The sequence below is a fragment of the Oncorhynchus gorbuscha genome, linkage group LG14, assembly GCF_021184085.1.
Source record: "Oncorhynchus gorbuscha isolate QuinsamMale2020 ecotype Even-year linkage group LG14, OgorEven_v1.0, whole genome shotgun sequence".
In the NCBI taxonomy this organism is placed as follows: domain Eukaryota; kingdom Metazoa; phylum Chordata; class Actinopteri; order Salmoniformes; family Salmonidae; genus Oncorhynchus; species Oncorhynchus gorbuscha.
Window position 1 is genome coordinate 39,844,121 of NC_060186.1, and position 22,213 is coordinate 39,866,333.

The 22,213-nt window shown below is 40.6% G+C and overlaps 1 protein-coding gene across 1 annotated transcript in view; it reads right to left on the reverse strand.

Moving 5' to 3' along the window:
* Positions 1-18,349: 18,349 nt before the first annotated feature.
* Positions 18,350-22,213, reverse strand: part of LOC123994929 (protein sel-1 homolog 1-like) — a 63,769-nt gene continuing 59,905 nt past the window's right edge. The window contains exons 19-21 of the mRNA XM_046298050.1: positions 21,320-21,492; positions 21,114-21,242; positions 18,350-20,854 (exon numbers count right to left, since the gene is read on the reverse strand). Coding sequence (XP_046154006.1) covers positions 20,609-20,854; positions 21,114-21,242; positions 21,320-21,492 — 548 coding nt within the window. The 3' untranslated portion in view covers positions 18,350-20,608. The remainder of the gene's footprint in view (positions 20,855-21,113; positions 21,243-21,319; positions 21,493-22,213) is intronic.

A 22,213-nucleotide genomic window follows, 5' to 3' on the forward strand; every position in this document is an offset into this window, starting at 1 on the left:
CTATCGAGGACAACTTATTCAATAACATAGCATGATCAACCGTATCAAAAGAGTCTAAAGCATTGACAACCAAAGTGGCTGCTCTAATAGTGCTATGACCAGGCCTAAACCCTGATTTGGTTTACATTCTAAATACATTTATCAGATTAAAAAATGGCATAGTTGTACATTTACCAATGATTCAAGAATCTTAGCTAGACAAAGAAGTGTTGAAATTGGGCACTAATTATTTTTTGATCACTACTATCCCCACCCTTATGGAGTGGCAGCACGAGATTTCCATACTTTTGGAATTTTGCCCTGACAACAATGTTAAACAAAAAATGTGGGTTATTGAGCCAACAATGATGGGCGCAGCACAATTAAATGATTTGATACTGAGAGGGCTACATTGGACCTTTTTAACTAAAGGTGATTGCTTTATCGTAACATTCTAGAGGTGGGGTACTTCCTCAAAAGGACTGGACTGCTGTCTTCCAGCACCGAGGCGGGCCCTTTCTCCTGAGCATGGAGTTCCCAAACTTCCTCTATTTCGAATCAAGTATCAGGACTTCATGGTTTTTGACCCTACTCATGCTAGTTAGATTGTTCAGCTACTTTGTGTAAAACGGACACATTTTTCTCGCTCTTGGAGGTTTTAATATGTATGAGTTTCTCTTCCTTTGCTCCGCTGATTGAATCGTGATAAGTATTTATGAAGTGAAGTTGGGTAGGCTTCGAAGGCTGCAAGAGAATTAGCATTAGAAAAAGTAATTGTCCATTAGGTTTGCACAAAATTGAAAATTTGCTTTGGCGCTCTTGGCATTGAACGGATAAACAAAATCTACATAAAAACTTAAAAGGATAAAAACAGACATAAAAATGCACATTCCACACTGAGCTTTTCCATATCTGTTCACCATAGAGGATTGTCACTGCAGGGGGGATGAAGGATTGTTTTGTAAAGTTTTTGTTTTGCATGTGGCACCTTTAATCTCCGACCGGGCGGCAGCATGTTGAAGGGTGGGTGTTTTTGTTGTGGACCTAGAGTGTTTTCCTTTTATAGTGTTCTATATCTGGAATAAGTCGAGGGGTATGAATACCTTCTGAAGGCATTGTCGGTCACGAAGGCATATCAGTAGCAGGTGAGGTTGTACTGTGTTAAAGGCTGAGAAACTTCATTAATAAGATCCTGACATTATCTTCTCACCTTAGGTAGCTTCACTCCTACGTGATGCTCGTCCTTCAACAGGTCTGTCTTGTAGGACATGGAACTTTAAACATTTTGATTTTACTCATCCGCCCAACACTAGTTCCTGATTCTTAAAATCACTCCGTTCTCAATATATGCCATTTAATATATGCCATTTAGCAGGCGCTTTTATCCAAAGCGACTTACAGTCATGTGTGCATACATTCTACGTATGGGTGGTCCCGGGGATCGAACCCACTACCCTGGCGTTACAAGCGCCATGCTCTACCAACTGAGCTACAGAAGGACCAGTAGCTAATATGTGCTGGCTACTACGGCAGACCATGTTTGATGAGCTGAGCAAGAGGGGAGGAGACGAAGCCAAAATCTGTCCAAAATAAGCCAAATGCAATTCTATGGTCTTATTTTTTTAACCCTTATTTTACCATGTAAGTTGACTGAGAATACATTCTCATTTACAGCAATGACCTATGTAATAGTTACAGGGGGAGGAATGACCCAATTGTAAGCTGTGGATGATTAGGTGACCGTTTATGGTATGAGGGCCAGATTGGGAATTTAGCCAAAACACAGGGGTTAACACCCCTACTCTTACAATAAGTGCCATGGGATCTTTAATGACCACAGTCAGGACACCCGTTTTAATGTCCCATCCGAAAGACTGCACCCTACACAGGGAAAGGTTCAGGCCCCTACTTGCTGTGTTAAAAAAAGGTCAAGTGACACTGACTCGCACCTGTTGTCTCCCTCTCCTCCCTGCTGCAGCGACCACCACAGAACTTCAACAGTGTTTATCATGCTGTCCGTGTTGCTGAAGCTGCAACATAACTACAGCCATTTCTGACTGAAAAGTCATGTTACCGAAATCCCTGTTTAGGAAAAACATTCCCTATTCCCTCAACCCCCGTTGTCTTTACTTGTATGCATCTCATTCATGTGACCAATAGGGCCTGACCTATAACATCTCATAATCAAATCAATAAATTGGTTATAACAAACTGAACACGTGACCGCAAAATGGATGCAGAGGACATGACAAATAAAGTTGAAACGGTAATGTTTACTGGTTGTGCAGGAGGTTAAAGGGAAGTCGCGTGTGTGGAGTAAATGTGACTAAGTTGTGTAAAATACTAAGTGCTTTTGGACCATTTTGGTACCATGTAAACAACACTAAATATATTAGAAGCGTACCTTAGAGTAAAGTTTTTTTGTTTGTTTTGTAAAGACTTTATTACAGCAAATATTAAACGGTCACATTCATTTGTGAATGCAATTTCCCAAAAGGAAATTATTCATTTCTTATTTACGGTAATTATTTTGCATTTCAAATCATGAATGACTCGTATGCTCTGTGATGACTAATGATGATGATGACAACATAAGGAGATCAAGAAAAAGTAGCATTGTTATTATGAATATTGTTTTTCTGAACATTTGGAACAGAGTAAACGACATTAAATAATACCAGCGGCTGTTTTAACGAAAAAAGTCTGAAGCCTTTATTGCAGCATAGCAAAGACTAAAAACAGACGATTTTGTCAAATTGTTTAATCTGACATGTTGTGTGATGCTTGGTGCTCACGGAATAAGTAGGCTATTAAACAAACACTCAAAAAGAAGCAGAATCTGTCTGAATATGGATGATTTATAAAGCAAAGCACATTACCTAATTAAGTTGGTCTCCTCTCTACTCACTTTTTATATACTATTATAGAGAATTTATAGACTATTATAGAGAATTTATAGACTATTATAGAGAATTTATAGACTATTATAGAGAATTAAGGCAAGAGCTGTATTCTTTCCTCCGCCACGTTGTTCTCAACACCAACATGCTGGTTAACTTTGCTACTGTGCACATAGTGGTTGCTCAATGAAAAGTGTTGTGATTATACTGCTGGACTTAGAGGTCATTTGTGGTTTAGTACAGTACCCTGCATCACTGCTTCATTTCTCCAGACCAGCACAAGGGGGCGTTAGAGCACCGATTTATGATTTTGGGTCCCAAGGCTCTACTGTGGCTCTAACTGACAATGAATGGGAGTTATAAACCAAGTAGAAATGGAAAATTGTGCACTAATTTCAATTAACTGAATGATGAGGATGAAGGTGATTGAATTTAAAACAATAGTGTAAGAAATGTAAATTGCTATTCTTATGTTCTGCACGCGCACCCCTGGAAAAAGACACACTTTTGTTGATTCTACTTGTCAGTATTACTTAGTAAAAATGTTATGCTGTTTTTATTCTAAGAGAAACAAAAATGTTAAATTCCATGCTATTCTTAAGATATGTGTTGACTGAATATAATCAAGTTGATGTCGCAGTCATATAGCCTCGGCACCTACATCAAGCTGAGTGACTCACTTATGGCTTTGAATCAAAACAAATAAGTACCAACATTCTTTCTTATAGTCTTTTTTAATAAAGAAATGTTTTGGTTATCCTGACCTGGATGCCATATTATAGTCTCTAAAAGGAAAAATATTACCACCTTCTCTTGCACATGTCATTTTCCATATGGATCCATAATGAAGAAATATCACTGAATGACAGAAATATTGAAATAAAGTAGGTTAATGTATGTAAACATTGTTGCTTACTGGAAAATACTATTTCAAAATGAATGGTAGAGGTGAGGGGAAAAGACAGGTCGAGACAAGCATGGGGACTGGTCTTGATAAATCATTGAATTTTTATTTTCCCTGAATCTCCGTGTGGATGTTTGTTCGACTACAATTAGGGTGTGATAAGGGAATGTATATGTTTAAAGTAATAATAAAATAATCTGAATGACATTAAGAGTAATGACTAAAGTATTTCACCCTAATAGTTACAGAAGCTTAGACAATGTGTTTAGACATAATGCTAGAATATTGTGAGACCGTGGAAACATTTGTGTTTGTGTGTGATAAAGAGGAACTGACAGACATGTTTTGGTCCTGTGAGACCAAGGACAGGAGATAAAGTTCCTCCATCCAGGGAGGAACAGATGTGCTTGTAGACTTGTAGGAGTTATATAAAAGGCTATGCGCATTATATGGTTTTTAGAGCTCTCATGAATAAACTACAACTAACCTTTTGCAGAATCTGAAACTTTGCCTAATTCTTATTAACCCTAGCTTTACCACCTAGGGGGAATTAGTCAAAGCTATAGTGATTGTTATCATCATTGGGATTGAAAATTCTTGTGTCAAAATGTTAGGATTATTTTGTGCTTACTATAGTACTGTAGCCTACTCCAAACCCGTCACATTGTACAGCGCCATTATGGGCTATTAGCAGGACAATATATTCTTGCCATGAAGGAGTGTAAGGGGAGAATTGTAACGTCAAATGCATTTCTTAGTTAGGTTTGCTGTATCACAACCGGCCGTGATTGGGAATCCCATAGGCCCGTGTAGGCTGTCATTGTAAATACGAATTTGTTCTTAACTGACTTGCCTAGTTTAAATAAAGGTCATGTATATTTTCCTGAGGGTTTTGTTTTTCTTGGCATATTAATCAAATTAATTAAGCTACATTTCTTAAAATCAATCTCGTATACTATATGTAGAAATTTAAAATATGTTTTCAATTCTCTACTACAGCCAGTAACTTTCTGTTATTTGAAAACAAAATAAGCTCTGAAATATTGTTAATGTTTTCAAACACTTGTTTTCACAAGTGCTATTAGCAGGACAATAGACACGATGTGGTCCCAAAAACACCTCTCTGATATTGGGTCCAGCATATCTTGCTGATGTCATTGAATGTCTGTTTAATATTCTCTAAAAGGAAAAATATTCCCTAATCTCTTGCGCACGTCATTTTCCAGATTTGCTCTAACAACAAATGCCCCTTGGATATTAATTTAGAATCCTCCAATTCTCTAAATTTAATTATTGGCGGCGAGCCATGTAGATTTCAAAATAGTTGAAGAGATTTTTGATGGCACATGGTTTATGAATTGACACAGTTTTCCGTTCATCCTGAACAATAGTGTAAGAATTGATATTTCTCTGTCCTGCACACACACCCAAATAAATACTTAATTTTTTTATTTTTACTTGATCAGAACAAGCTGTAACTGGACTGTAGCATATTATTTACTAAAACTGTTATACTAAGGTTTTTATTCTAAGAGAAATTAAAATGACCTGGACACCATGTACAGTATTATAGTCTCAAAGGGAAAATATTACCACAGTCTCTTGCGCATTTCATTTCTTTCATAATGCATCCTTATTTACAAAGTGATTTATTATTAGATATTCTCAGTGCACATATGTAAATCCCAAACTCTAAAAGTAATTGCAAAGATAGATGCAAATGATTTGTGGCATTGTGGTTAAAGAATGTAAACAAGATTCTGTGTTTTTATTTACAGTAGTGATGGACAGCTGGAGGCATTTTGAAAACTTGTTTTTCACAAGTGTACTCTAGCAGGTGTAGCCCATCATGCAAACAATGTTTCCTATTACCAGGACAATACTCTTCATAGCCCTGCCGCTGTAGATGTGAAAATCCCCCAATTTGGCCCTAACAGGTCTTCATCAACATCTTTATGCCTTCATGTAATAAAATGAGGAGAAATATTTATTTAAACTACATTTTAGTTGCACTTCCCCCCCAGCTCCACAACCACGGGTAAAACCCTGCTGAGATGCTTGATGCATTTGTTGTGTTAATTTCTCAAGCCAAAACGTCTTCATGGCCTTCATCAGTTCATCTTTGCTTGTTACTGTAGGCTTGGCAGAGTTACGGATTAATGTTTTCAGTTGATGCCTAACAAGTTCGATCGGGTTTAAATCAGGAGACCTAATACATGTAGAGATGGGAACATATTTTTTAGATATACTGTAGGCCTACCATAGGTGTTGTAGGTATTTTGTATTTTACTACGTAAAGGTCTACTTTGCTGGCGTCTTGACCCAGTTTATGTCCTCATTTGCAATGCAAACCTGGGCGGCACTGTGTTTTGGGTCATTGTCTGCATTTGGAGAAAAAAAAAGACATTTAGCCTAACAGCCGACATTAGGTACAATACTAGAAATATACATGTAAATAGGCCTAAATATATCAAAACATTGCTATAATCTTACCTTGAAAGAAATGTGGTCCCAGAAACACCTCTCTGACATAGGGTCCATCATATCTTCAAAGAAAGTTTGAGCCATGATACTTGAAAAGAGGCCACTGTGAATTATTGTTGAACACAGCAGTCCGTGAGGTGTAGGCTACAATATATTATATACCTTTTGCTTTGTAAATGTTAAACTTACTATCAAAAATCAAATATGGGCCTGGTCCCTGGTGAGAAATAGTCCCCTTCCTCACATTTAGTTTGATGGGATGCTTGGGACTCAGCTTGCTTGATCATCTTCCTTTTTTTCTGTAGCAATTATGAGCAAATTGCTCAAGGGCCACAGTTGATACATCTGTGAAGATGGCGTCATTGAATTTCTCGCCAGCTTTGATCCATGCCTGGGCCTGCATGACGCGAAGGTAGTCATCAGATGAATCATTGGGTCGAAACTACAGAACAGTACAAAACGAGAACACACATGGTTAATGTCCTGACATCTGTGTCTGTCGGTCCCCTTCCTTTCTTCAAGTCCAGGCAAGTTTCTTCAACTGTGTTCTGACTGTGATGTAGATGTGCCGTGATGCCAGCCGATAACAGATGGCCTTTGCCAAGCGCTCTTCATCCATTAGTGAGTCGATGGCTTGACTAGTCTTGCTGGAAATGGAATACAATATAAAAATGTGCCGCAGACATTAAAGACCAGCAGTCGATTATTTTAACCATGATTAGGCCTACAGTATTGTAGCCTACTGTATCTGATGTTAGTGTTTGCGAATAGCACTGTCCGTGACTAAAATCTCAAAGTCTACCAATATTTTTAATGTCTTCAGTAGATTTTCCCTTCCTCCTTAAATGTGAAATATCCCACAAGATTATTTGACGACATCAACAATGAAATGTCTCTTTCCGCAATAGTATGAATGATGTGAATGGAACATTTGTACATTTGATTGAATACCAGAAACATTGAATATACAAGTGGCTTAAATCACACACGTGTTATTCTGTTTTTCAAAATTAGCAGCATTTTGTGAGTTGTGAGAGAACATTAAAATTTTCAAAATCAAATTTATTTATATAGCCCTTCGTACATCAGCTGATATCTCAAAGTGCTGTACAGAAACCCAGCCTAAAACCCCAAACAGCAAGCAATGCAGGTGTAGAAGCATGGTGGCTAGGAAAAACTCTCTAGAAAGGCCAAAACCTAGGAAGAAACCTAGAGAGGAACCAGGCTATGTGGGGTGGCCAGTCCTCTTCTGGCTGTGCCGGGTGGAGATTATAACAGAACATGGCCAAGATGTTCAAATGTTCATAAATGATGGTCGAATAATAATAAGGCAGAATAGTTTAAACTGGAGCAGCAGCACAGCCAGGTGGACTGGGGACAGCAAGGAGTCATCATGTCAGGTAGTCCTGGGGCATGGTCCTAGGGCTCAGGTCCTCCGAGAGAGAGAAGGAAAGAGAGGAGAGAATTAGAGAACACACACTTAGATTCACACAGGACACCGAATAGGACATGAGTAGTACTCCAGATATAACAAACTGACCCTAGCCCCCCGACACATAAACTACTGCAGCATAAATACTGGAGGCTGAGACAGGAGGGGTCAGGAGACACTGTGGCCCCATCCGAGGACACCCCCGGACAGGGCCAAACAGGAAGGATATAACCCCACCCACTTTGCCAAAGCACAGCCCCCACACCACCAGAGGGATATCTTCAACCACCAACTTACCATCCTGAGACAAGGCTGAGTATAGCCCACAAAGATCTCCGCCATGGCACAACCCAACGGGGGGTGCCAACCCAGACAGGATGACCACATCAGTGAATTAACCCACTCAGGTGACGCACCCCTTCCAGGGAAGGCATGAGAGAGCCCCAGTAAGCCAGTGACTCAGCCTCTGTAATAGGGTTAGAGGCAGAGAATCCCAGTGGAAAGAGGGGAACCGGCCAGGCAGAGACAGCAAGGGCGGTTCGTTGCTCCAGAGCCTTTCCGTTCACCTTCCCACTCCTGGGCCAGACTACACTCAATCATATGACCCACTGTAGAGATGAGTCTTCAGTAAAGACTTAAAGGTTGAGACCGAGTTTGCGTCTCTGACATGGGTAGGCAGACCGTTCCATAAAAATTGAGCTCTATAGGAGAAAGCCCTGCCTCCGGCTGTTTGCTTAGAAATTCTAGGGACAATTAGGAGGCCTGCGTCTTGTGACCGTAGCGTACGTGTAGGTATGTACGGCAGGACCAAATCAGAGAGATGGGTAGGAGCAAGCCCATGTAATGCTTTGTAGGTTAGCAGTAAAACCTTGAAATCAGCCCTTGCTTTGACAGGAAGCCAGTGTAGGGAGGCTAGCACTGAAGTAATATGATCAAATGTTTTGGTTCTAGTCAGGATTCTAGCAGCCGTATTTAGCACTAACTGAAGTTTATTTAGTGCTTTATCCGGGTAGCCGGAAAGTAGAGCATTGCACTAGTCTAACCTAGAAGTGACAAAAGCATGGATTAATTGTTCTGCATCATTTTTGGACAGAAAGTTTCTGATTTTTGCAATGTTACGTAGATGGAAAAAAGCTGTCCTTGAAATGGTCTTGATATGTTCTTCAAAAGAGAGATCAGAGAGATTTTATTTGAGATGACTGTACAACCATTAAGATTAATTGTCAGATTCAACAGAAGATCTCTTTGTTTCTTGGGACCTAGAACAAGCATCTCTGTTTTGTCCGAGTTTAAAAGTAGAACTTTGCAGCCATCCACTTCCTTATGTCTGAAACACATGCTTCTAGCGAGGGCAATTTTGGGGCTTCACCATGTTTCATTGAAATGTACAGCTGTGTGTCATCCCCATAACAGTGAAAGTTAACATTATGTTTTCGAATAACATCCTAAAACGGAACCTTGAGGAACACCGAAATTTACAGTTGATTTGTCAGAGGACAAACCATTCACAGAGACAAACTGATATCTTTCCGACAGATAAGATCTAAACCAGGCCAGAACTTGTCCATGTAGACCAATTTGGGTTTCCAATCTCTCCAAAAGAATGTGGTGATCGATGGTATCAAAAGCAGCACTAAGGTCTAGGAGCACGAGGACAGATGCAGAGCCTCGGTCCGATGCCATTAAAATGTCATTTACCACCTTCACAAGTGCAGTCTCAGTGCTATGATGGGGTCTAAAACCAGACTGAAGCATTTCGTATACATTGTTTGTCTTCAGGAAGGCAGTGAGTTGCTGCGCAACAGCCTTTTCTAAACATTTTGAGAGGAATGGAAGATTCGATATAGGCCGATAGTTTTTTATATTTTCTGGGTCAAGGTTTGGCTTTTTCAAGAGATGCTTTATTACTGCCACTTTTAGTGAGTTTGGTACACATCCGGTGGATAGAGAGACGTTTATTATGTTCAACATAGGAGGGCCAAGCACAGGAAGCAGCTCTTTCAGTAGTTTAGTTGGAATAGGGTCCAATATGCAGCTTGAAGGTTTAGAGGCCCTGATTATTTTCATCATTGTGTCAAGAGATATAGTACTAAAACACTTCAGCGTCTCTCTTGATCCTAGGTCCTGGCAGAGTTGTGCAGACTCAGGACAACTGAGCTTTGAAGGAATACGCAGATTTAAAGAGGAGTCCGTAATTTGCTTTCTAATAATCATAATCTTTTCCTCAAAGTTCCTCAAGTTCATGAATTTATCACTGCTAAAGTGAAAGTCATCCTCTCTTGGGGAATGCTGCTTTTTTGTTAGCTTTGCGACAGTATCAAAAAGGAATTTCGGATTGTTCTTCTTTTCCTCAATTAAGTTAGAAAAATAGGATGATCGAGCAGCAGTAAGGGCTCTTCGGTACTGCACGGTACTGTCTTTCCAAGCTAGTCGGAAGACTTCCAGTTTGGTGTGGCGCCATTTCCATTCCAATTTTCTGGAAGCTTGCTTCAGAGCTCGGGTATTTTCTGTGTACCAGGGAGCTAGTTTCTTATGAGAAATGTTTTTAGTTTTTAGCAGTGCAACTGCATCTAGGGTATTGCGCAAGGTTAAATTGAGTTCCTCAGTTAGGTGTTATCTGATTTTTGTCCTCTGGCGTCCTTGGGTAGACAGAGGGAATCTGGAAGGACATCAAGGAATCTTTGTGTTGTCTGTGAATTTATAGCACAACTTTTGATGTTCCTTGGTTGGGGTCTGAGCAGATTATTTGTTGCAATTGCAAACGTAATAAAATGGTGGTCCGATAGTCCAGGATTATGAGGAAAAACATTAAGATCCACAACATTTATTTAATGGGACAAAACTAGGTCCAGAGTATGACTGTGACAGTGAGTGGGTCCAGAGACATGTTGGACAAAACCCACTGAGTCGATGATGGCTCCGAAAGCCTTTTGGAGTGGGTCTGTGGACTTTTCCATGTGAATATTAAAGTCACCAAAGATTAGAATATTATCTGCTATGACTACAAGGTCTGATAGGAATTCAGGGAACTCAGTCAGGAACGCTGTATATGGCCCAGGAGGCCTGTAAACAGTAGCTATAAAAAGTGATTTGAGGAGGCTGCATAGATTTCATGACTAGAAGCTCAAAAGACGAAAACGTCATTTTTTTTTTAAATTGAAATTTGCTATCGTAAATGTTAGCAACACCTCCACCTTTGCAGGATGCACTGGGGATATGGTCACTAGTGTAGCCAGGAGGTGAGGCCTCATTTAACACAGTAAATTCATCAGGCCATCAGCCATGTTTCAGTCAGGCCAATCACATCAAGATTTTGATCAGTGATTAGTTCATTGACTATAATTGCCTTTGAAGTAAGGGATCTAACATTAAGTAGCCCTATTTTGAGATGTGAGGTATCATGATCTCTTTCAATAATGACAGGAATGGAGGTGGTCTTTATCCTAGTGAGATTGCTAAGGCGAACACCGCCATGTTTAGTTTTGCCCAACCTAGGTCGAGGCACAGACACGGTCTCAATGGTGATAGCTGAGCTGACTACACTGACTGTGCTAGTGGCAGACTCCACTATGCTGGCAGGCTGGCTAACAGCCTGCTGTCTGGCCTGCACCCTATTTCATTGTGGAGTTAGAGCCCTGTCTATGTTGGTAGATAAGATGACCCCTCCAGCTAGGATGGAGTCCGTCACTCCTCAGCAGGTCAGGCTTAAAAGACTTACTGAGTCTGTTTTGCAGAGTGGAGAACTTGCACAATTGGTGGCTGACTAAATACGTTTTTGCACCACTGTATTTTGTGCCTCTACAGTAGAGTTTCCATTACCATTTACCTGTGCTGTTACTTCCTCTATTAGTCTAATTGACTTAAACTGCTGTTGTTTTAATGATTTGTATTGTATTGAATGGCCTCTAAAAGTACATTTTAAAGTGTCCCATAAAATAAGGGGATCTAAGGGGATCTGCTGTACCTATGTTGTGCAAAAAAAAAGTACACAATGTTTTTTTTTTTTTAACTTAGGAGGGCCTTGTTCAAAAGTCCTGGGAGCACTCATTATAAGATATCATGGAGTGAACTGTTTGGATTTGGCTTCAATCCCCTCCGCATCTCGACAAAGGTAGTCTTACCATTCACCAAGAGTGGAATGAAGTCATGTACAAGTCATGACATAAACCACTTTTATCCTCTTTGTTCTTCTGACACTATCAACATTATCAAATTTAGATAATCTATGATTTTGTAGAGCAGTTTACTGAGGCAAAAATATATGTTTAAGAACAAATTGTCATCCAATAGGCTTTGATTAAATTTCCAATATCCCTGTCCACGTTGAAATTCTGTTAGAGTAATATGGAGGCCAATTAGATGGTGGTCCAATCACATTCAATCTCCCATTAATACTTTTTAAAATGATTAATATTATTTATTTTTTAACTTTTGATGCCAGCAAGAATGAGACTAGGAAGTAACCAAGATGGCTAGCTTGATCCTCCATGTATGTCTCACTAGGTCACGGTTTTTCAGCCTCCATATATCCACTAATTCTAATGCATCCATGATCTTCGTGATCTCCTTAAGTGCTTGAGGGTGATAGTCTGCAGAGTGATTTCCTTTACGATCCATTGAGGTACTTAAAACCGTATTGTAATCCCCCACCATAATAATATATTCATTTGTTGCTTGTGAGCTCAATAGATTATTATATACATTTTCAAAGAGGTGTGGATCATCATTATTTGGCCCATATAGATTAATTAGTCAGATCTGTTTTTGATCAAATAGAATATTTAAAATAATCCATCTTCCTTGAGGATCTGTTTGTACATTCTGATCAAAATTTGTTTTAATCAGTATAATCACCCCTTTTACGTTTCTTTGCCCATTCTTTAATCTTTAAGGTAACCACAATCTCAAAACCTCCCAGCAACCTAAAAATGTACGTTCCCAGAACTGGCAACATTTTTACTTCTGTTCTTAGAAAGTAAAAAATGTTTTCCCTATTACCGGTCAGGAAGCTTATGGCATCATTCCCAGAACCAATGGGAAACACACATTTAATTACCAACGTTTCGACAGCCAAGCTGTCTTCATCAGGGTATAATGTACAACCACACATAACAATGTGTAAGTGATGTACACACAGACCAATGAAGTATCTTCAGGTGCTTCAAGTCATTAACATAGATCAATCTCTAGCATAGATGCCCTTGATGTGAAATGACATAACACATAAGTACTAAATTACCATTCAATCAAAATGCTATTGTTTAAAGAGCAACAATTTCAACTGTTCTGCCTGCGGCTATGGAACCCTGACCTGTTCACTGGACGTGCTAACTGTCCCAGACCTGCTGCTTTCAACTCTCTAGAGACAGCAGGAGCGGTAGAAATACTCTCAATGATCGGCTATGGAACCCTGACCTGTTCACTGGACGTGCTAACTGTCCCAGACCTGCTGCTTTCAACTCTCTAGAGACAGCAGGAGCGGTAGAAATACTCTCAATGATCGGCTACCCTGACCTGCACTGGACGTGCTAACTGTCCCAGACCTGCTGCTTTCAACTAGAGACAGCAGGAGCGGTCTCAATGATCGGCTATGGAACCCTGACCTGTTCACTGGACGTGCTAACTGTCCCAGACCTGCTGCTTTCAACTCTCTAGTCCCAGACCTGATCTGGAATCTGACCTGTTCACTGGACTGCTAACTGTCCCAGAGACAGCAGGAGCGGTAGAGATACTCTCAATGATTGGCTATGAAAAGCCAACTGAGATTTACTCCTGAGGTGCTGACTTGTTGCACCCTCAACAACTACTGTGATTATTATTATTTGACCATGCTGGTCATTTATGAACATTTGAACATCTTGGACATGTTGTTATAATCTCCACCCGGCACAGCCAGAAGAGGACTGGCCACCCCTCATAGCCTGGTTCCTCTCTAGGTGTCTTCCAAGCCACCGTGCTTCTACACCTGCATTGCTTGCTGTTTGGGGTGTTAGGCTGGGTTTCTGTACAGCACTTTGAGATATCAGCTGATGTAAGAAGGGCTATAAAAATACATTTGATTTGAAATTTGATTTGATTTAAACCTGTTACATGATTTGATTATGAACGTGTTATGTAGTCCCTTTGTAGGGAGGACTCCTCCATTACCAAGGGTTAGCAAAGGCACATACTGAATATAAAAGCTCTGAAGTTTCCCCTAGGTACAGATTTAGGATCAGCTCCTCCGCCCCTGCCCCCATCCTAACTTTAACCGTGCAAAACTGCCCCCAGATCAGTGTCTAGGGGTAACTTCACCCTACACAAAGATGATAAAAGGGCAGTACCTTGTGGAGAGCCTCCTGGCTTTAGTGTCGTATGCCTTCCTCACACTGCCACCACCACTCGTTGCCTTAGAGGGAGACATAGTATCCATAAAGTATCTTCCCAGCAGGCAAAATTGATTATGTCATTACAACCAGTTTAGCCTGCTGCTTTTGTCCTGGTTCTTACATAACAAATGACCAGTCAGATCCTGCAGAAAGCACCTTTTTTCTGTTGTGATGACGACTTGACGATGACAACCATCCGCATCAAGCTTTTGCAGCTCGTCATGGCTGCAGGCTGCCAAACTTTTATATGTACCATTTTTTAATCCAAAGACTCCTAATATTCCTTTGTGAACAGAAGGTTCTCCGTTATCTAAACTAGCAGCACCCTGACTGAGCCCTTCTTTCAAAGAATACTGCCCATCCAACAATGTGGCCACAGCAACTGACGTGGCGCGTGTGTGAAATGTGCACAGATAGGGACTCTGTAGAGGCCGTTCGCCTGCTGTTTACAGCACTTACCTTTGACAGGGCACGAGGCTAGTGCACAGGTCGCCACGGCAATCAAGAGCCACCCCATAGTGGTGTGTGGTGTCGGTGGGGACAGCACAATGTTATGCGCGGACAGAGGGCCCAGCCATTATGTGAGGGCAACCTCATTATATGAGGGCAAATCTCACCCACCCAAAACAGCTGATTGACAAAGTCCGGGCCCAGTTACAGCAAGCATAAACGATCGGTCATGGAGCTAGTAGCACAAGGGAACGGACCTCTACACACAGCTTTGGTTCAAGCCAATTCGCCATTATTATGTAAGGATATCTGTCTGTCTGTTTTGTTTGAATCATTGTTCAGTCCATATAACGTTTAAGAAGTATGTTAATTCCCTCCCCAGATGTTTAACACCATTAATTTGTACTGAATTCATATATTTATATGAAAAAGTAAACAACTTTCTCATGCCCAACAACAAACTTTGACATTGTCCTTACTGGGGTTGGGGGGTCAATTCAGGAAGTGGATTGAAATTCAATTCAGGAATAGAAAAATCCTTGTTGAAATGGAATTGACCTCAACCCTGGTCATTACACTTAGGCAGATATTCAATTGTCATCAACTGCCCAGTGTTTAAAACCTGTGGTCATTATTATGAGTGTTATTAAAGCCATGACAGAAAAGTCAAGTTAAGAGTCACTATAACATATACTCAGTGGCCAGTTTATTAGGTACACCCATCTAGTAACCGGTCAGATCCCCCTGTAGCCATGAAGGAATGCACCTGGTCAGCAACAATGTTCAGATACACTGTGGCAGTCAAACGTTGCTGAATTGGTATCAAAGGACCCAACGTTCGCCAGGAAAACATTCCCCACGGCATTACACCATCAGCATGTACCGTTGACACCAGGCAGGATGGGGCCATGGTCTCGTGCTGTTAACGCCAAATCCTGACTCGCCCGTCAGCATGACGCAACAGGAACCGGAATTCATCAGACCAGGCAATGTTTTTCCGCTCCTCTATTGTCCAGTGTTGTTGATCACATGCCCACTGGAGCTGCATCTTCTTTTTAGCTGATAGGAGTGGTACCCGCTGTGGTCTAATCTAATGTTCAATCGAACAGTAACTGAATGCCTCGATTCCTCTTGTGAGAGAAACATTACGTATTCACCTGATTTATTTGATATTAATAGTTAACAATTCATATTTAACTACTGGTGTCTGTGTTTTTATGGTCTCCACTCTAGTTCTCTAGTCACTTAGAAATGCCCTTGTTTTTGAAAGAAAAGCAATTTTTTAAAGTAACATCAAATTGATCAGAAATACAGTGTAGCCACTGTTCATGTTGTAAATGACTATTTTAAGTGGAAACAGCTGATTCTTTATGGAATATCTACATAGGCGTACTGAGGCCCATTATCAGCAACCATCAGTCCTGTGTTCCAATGACACGTTGTGTTAGCTAATCCAGGTGTATAATTTTAAAAGGTTCATTGATTATTAGAAAACTCTTTTGCAATTATGTTAGCAAAGCTGAAATCTGTGCTGATTAAAGAAGCAATAAAACTGGCCTTCTTAGACCAGTTGAGTATCTGGAGCATCAGCATTTGTGGGTTCAATTACAGGTTCAAAATGTCCAGAAACAAATAACTTTCTTCTGAAACTCATCAGTCTATTCTTGTTCTGAGAAATGAAGGCTATTTCCATGCGAGAAATTGCCAAGAAACTGAAGATCTCGTACAACGCTGTGTACTACTCCCTTCACATAACAGCGCAAACTGGTTCTAACCAGAATATAAAGAGGAGTGGGAGGCCCCGGTGCACAACTGAGAAAGAGGACAAGTACATTAGTGTACTAGAAAGTAATCAGTAGCATTTGCCCTTACTGAGAAGTAACATTTAGATTTTTTTAAAGTATACGGCCAATGCATTTTAAAAAAGATAATGACTGACGTAAATGTACAATGTGCTAGACATTCTAATGTACAGTTTAGAGCTGTGCTAACATAATTGAAAAATGTTTTTCAAATAATCAATTAGCCTTTTAAAATGATAAACTTGGATTAACAAACACAACGTGCCATTGGAACACTGGAGAGATGGTTGCTGATAATGGGCCTCTGTATGCCTACAGTTGATGTCAGAAGTTTACATACACTTAGGTTGGAGTCAATTAAACTTGTTTTTCAACCACTCCACAAATTTCTTGTTAACAAACTATAGCTTTGGAGGTGTACCTGTGGATGTACACTGTATATCAAGGTTTACCTTCAAACTCAGTGCCTCTTTGTTTGACATCATGGGAAAATTAAAAGAAATCAGCCAAGACCCGAAAAAAAATGTGTAGACCTCCACCAGTCTGGTTCATCCTTGGGAGCCATTTCCAAACACCTGAAGGCACCATGTTCATTTGAACAAACAATAGTACGCAAGTATAAACATCATGGGACCAGGCAGGAGTGATACCGCTCAGGATGGAGACGCGTTCTGTCTCCAAGAGATGAACGTACTTCGGTGCGAAAAGTGTGACTCAATCCCAGATCAACAGCAAAGGACCTTGTGAAGATGCTGCAGGAAACAGGTACAAAAGTATCTATATCCACAGCAAAACGAGTCCTATATCCACATAACCTGAAAGGCCGCTTATCAAGGAAGAAGCCACTGCTCCAAAACTGCCATAAAAAAATCAGATGACAGTTTGCAACTGCACATGGGGACAAAGATCGTACTTTTTGGAGAAATGTCCTCTGGTCTGATGAAACAAAAACAGAACTGTTTGGCCATAATGACCATCGTTATGTTTGGAGGAAAAAGAGGGAAGCTTGCAAGCTGAAGAACACCATCCCAACCGAGAAGCACGGGGGTGGCAGCATCATGTTGTGGGTATGCTTTGCTGCAGGAGGGACTGGTGCAACTTCACAAAATATATGGCATAATGAGGATGTAATATTATGTGGATATATTGAAGCAACATCTCAAGATATCAATCAGGAAGTTAAAGCTTGGTTGCAAATGGGTCTTCCAAATGGACAATGAACCCAAGCATACTTCCAAAGTTGTGGCAAAATGGCTTAAGGACAACAAAGTCAAGGTATTGGAGTTGCCATCACAAAGCCCTGACCTCAATCCTATAGAAACGTTGTGGGCAGAACTGAAAAAGTGTGTGTGAGCAAGGAGGCCTACAAACCTGACTCAGTTACACCAGCTCTGTCAGGAGGAATGGGCCAAAATTCAACCAATTTGTTGTGGGAAGCTTGTGAAAGGCTACCTGAAACGTTTGACCCAAGTTCAACTATTTAAAGGCAATTCTACCGAATGCTAATTGAGTGTATGTAAACTTCTGACCCACTGGGAATGTGAAAGAAATAAAAACTAAAATAAATCATTCTCTCTACTATTATTCTGACATTTTACATTCTTAAAATAAAGTGGTGATCCTAACTGACCTAAAACAGAACATTTTTAATGGGATTAAATGTCAGGAATTGTGAAAAGTTTAAATTCAGCCGTTTCCAGCTAGTCATTTACAACATTAACAATGTCTACACTGTATTTCTGAACAATTTGATGTTATTTTAAATGGACAAAAATTGTGCTTTTCTTTCAAAAACAAGGACATTTCTGAGTGACCCAAAACTTCTGAACGGTAGTGAATCTCCATAGATCATTATTCATAAACTATAAACATTGATGGGAGAATGCACAATTTTTAATCGACCTGGACCAGTATTATATTGCAGACAGAGTGAAATAGTATGTAGCCTGTTATTTTATTACTTGTGTTGATATCATATTCAAACCAAAGTGAGTACAGAGGACATCATCATCGTTGTGTTTTGGTGAGTGATAAGTCTTATTTGAAACTTCTCGTGAAAAACCTGAATCATTCTCTTAACATCCCATTTTGTTCTTAATATACTGGTTCATACATTGAACGTTAGTGTATTGCTATATAAACACGTGTATTCCTCTTTACATTATGCAAAGGGTACATCCTCCGTTGGCAAATTAAATTGGGCACCAAATGGAACAAAACATACTGACACAGAGAGGGACTTGTCATATTACACATGTTTAGATATTTTACAAACGTTTTCCAGTGCGTGCTCCAATGAACACAGCCCAGGAAATAGCATATAAAGGGCGTGAATGTTCTCTTTTTACATCAGTGGCATTATACCCCGCCCTATCTTGCTTAAAGTACTGTAATTATGTTTTACCTTGGCACACAGCGTTTCCCATTGCCACCTTACACTCAAATATGAGGATCTGGGGCCAAATGTGTCAAGTGTGTTAGAGTAGGAGAGCAGATCTAGGATGAGGTCCCTCCTGTTCATAATATAGTCTTATTAATTATGATCTAAAACTCTAAACTGATCCTAGATCAGCACTCTTACTCCAAAAGAATTATACATACAGGCCATGAGACTGGATCCATGTATATAACAAAGTCAATAGAAAAAGGCAATGCTTTCTCCTATTGAGTCTTCACATGACACGAAGGGTCCTAAAATGATAACAAAAACATTACACAGTCACCGGAGATTACGAGAGCCTCCATCTCTGTTCCTGTCGCAGTTAAACTTCTGTTTGACTTATCAAACCAAACAGTTTAAACAGGAGACAATTAAATTAACAATAGTGCCACAAATGTACTACCAATTACTATGTACCTACAATAAGATAATTATGTGTCAATGTAGACCGACTACAAACAAACACAGAGAATAGTCAAATTCTTAAGATATGCTACTCTTTACGGTAATATATTGTGCAGAGAGCAGTGGACAAAAAAATATACATTTCTTCTCGATGTTTGCCGTAAAAATAAATAAAAAAGGCACAAAGGGTTAAAGGAACACTCAGAAAGATGACATCATCATACAGGCAGTTAACCCACTGTTTCTAGGCCGTCATTGAAAATAAGAATTTGTTCTTAACTGACTTGCCTGGTTAAATAAAGGTAAAAAAAAAAAAATACAAAATGGGGCAACTTCCTACTTACAGACAACAGAGAGAATTACAAATCTGCCAAGACTGACATTATTGGCTATTCCCAATGTGTGTGTGTACCACAGGAGAGGATGCAAATTGTTACGTTTGTTTAATAATGGTCATTTTGGCGGCAGATTTGAATTCTGCTGTTGCTGTTGTATAATGTCCTTCTGTTAATGATGTAATCTGCTGAGTGTACCTTTAATTCTTCAGCTGTGTGCACCACTACCAGGCACATACAGTGTAGAGACTGAAGGGTTTCTTCAACCTAGCACTTTTTCAGGATTTGGGCTGTAAGAGAGCATCTATGGTGGGAATCAGCATTCAGCAATATCCCCATAATATTTTCCTTATTATATAGATAAGCGCTCAAGAATCCAACTTTTTGCCCGACCATACCATGGCAGAGCTCAAATGACTGACAAGTGACAACAATAGCGTTCATGACTTGTTCTACTCAAACAAGAAGGCTGCCCAAAGCTCAGCTCTGTTTTGAACTGGATGTCAAATTAATGTTTCCTTCATTAATTCAACATAATATGCTAACAAAACAAGTTCCTGTTTGCTCAAAAAATATTTGCACAAAAAAAGCACGCTGGAACAAAAACTTGCTTGATAAAGAATGTTTGTTTATAGAACGTGTTCCCTAAGGAGATGAAGCTAACTTAGCGTGTCGAGTTCCAATTGCTGCCAATCTCAAATCTGTTGGTTTTGCAAGGTGTGTGTATTGTTTCTGGTATCGTATTTGCTGATAAGGAAAGTTGTAACCTTTAAACACCTACATAAAATCCGCAAAGAAAAATCAGAAAAAAAATATCTGGTAACGACTACCAGAGCACACAAAACAAGACTGTTTAATTTACAGATTGGATGATAATTAAAGGGAAAGTTCGGGATTTTGGCAATGAAGTCCTTTATCTACTTCCTCAGTAAGATGAACTTGTGGACACCATTTTTATGTCTAACTTCCAGTATGCAGGAAGTTAGAGGTCATTTTGGGAGCCAAGGCTAATAAGCGTTAGCGCAATAATTGGAAGTCTACAGGAACAGCTAGCATATTAGCTGTTCCCATAGACATCCAGTCATTGCTCTACTGCTAGTAGCAATTGCTCACTGCTGCTCCTCTTCGGCCTGGGGTGGGACCTCGGGCTGAACCTGGTCCTCAGGTTGGGGCTGCTCCTGGGGGGGCCTGGCTGGGGCCGGGAGAGGAGGGGGCAGCGGGGGCACAGCCTGATGCTGTCTCTGGCGGTATGCGATGACAGTGCCCAGAAGCAGGGCGATAACCGTCATGAGGTAGAGGTCCCACTCGGGGCCCAGGAGCTGGTCAAGGTCCACCTGACTGACCAGCTCAGTCATCTGGTGGAGGGGGGATGGAGCGAGGAGGGAGGGGGAGAAATGAAGAGGGAGGTCAGAGGGAGCAGAAAGAGAGAACATGGATTACATTTAACAAACAGTACAATCCCATGAATCCTGTACAAATGTAGTAAACTACAACTAGCCTAAGTTTGCCTCAAACATTGAGCCTGGCCCCCACGAGTTGAAATAGAAACGACTGAGGAAACTGAATCACCCAGAGTCACCCGGGTCCAGGAAGCGCTCTGTACTGTACACTCACGTTGAGGTCGTGCATGTACTGCAGGGTGTAGACCAGGCTCAGTTTACACAGAGCCAGGAAGACGGGCACCTGGGCGTCGGGACTGGCCTCGGCAGCCATGTCATAGAAACGCTTGGCCAGGTGGATGTCCTACACCAGGCAGAAAGATAGAGGGTTACATGGTTGTGTGCGTATATTAATGTGTGTGCATGTGTGTGTTTGCCCACCTGTTTGATGCCCAGGCCTTTCTCATGCATGTAGCCCAAGTTGAACATGGCCTGAGCACTGTGCTGCTGCTCCGAGGCCAGCCTATAGTGGATGACAGCAGTCTCGTAGTCCACATCAGTACCATAACCGTAGAAATGGTAGTCCCCAAGCTTTATTCTAGCCACAGTATAACCTGGGTAACACAGTCAGACATATAGTACCCACGTCAGTGCCGTAACCGTACACACATCAATATCATAACCGTAGAAGGGGTAGTCCCCCAGCTTTATCCTAGCCACTGTATAAACTAGGCCCAGTTTTTCAAACCAAATGTCATGGGATCATATATCAAATCACATTTTATTGGTGACATACACACGGTTAGCAAATGTTATTGTGAGTGTAGTGAAATGCTTGTGCTTCTAGTTCCAACAATGCAGCAATATCTAACAAGTAATCTAACAATTCCACAACAACTACCTAATACACACAAATCTAAGTAAAGGAATGGAATATGAATATATACATATAAATATATAGATGAGCAGTGACAGAGCTCATATGAAATGAGTAACGCAAGATATGTAAACATTATTAAAGTGACTAGTGATCCATTTATTAAAGTGGCCAATTATTTCAAGTCTGAATGTAGGCAGCAGCCTCTCAATGTTAGTGATGGCTGTCTGATGGCCTTGATGGCCTCTCTCGGTCCCAGCTTTGATGCACCTGTACTGACCTCGTCCTCTGGATGATAGAGGTGAACAGGCACTTGGTAGTTGTTGTCCTTGATGATCTTTTTATACAACATGTTCTCTATGCTACCGCACGGCAAGGAGTACCGGAGTGCCAAGTCTAGGTCCAAGAGGCTTCTAAAGAGCTTCTACCCCCAAGCCATAAGACTCCAGAACATCTAA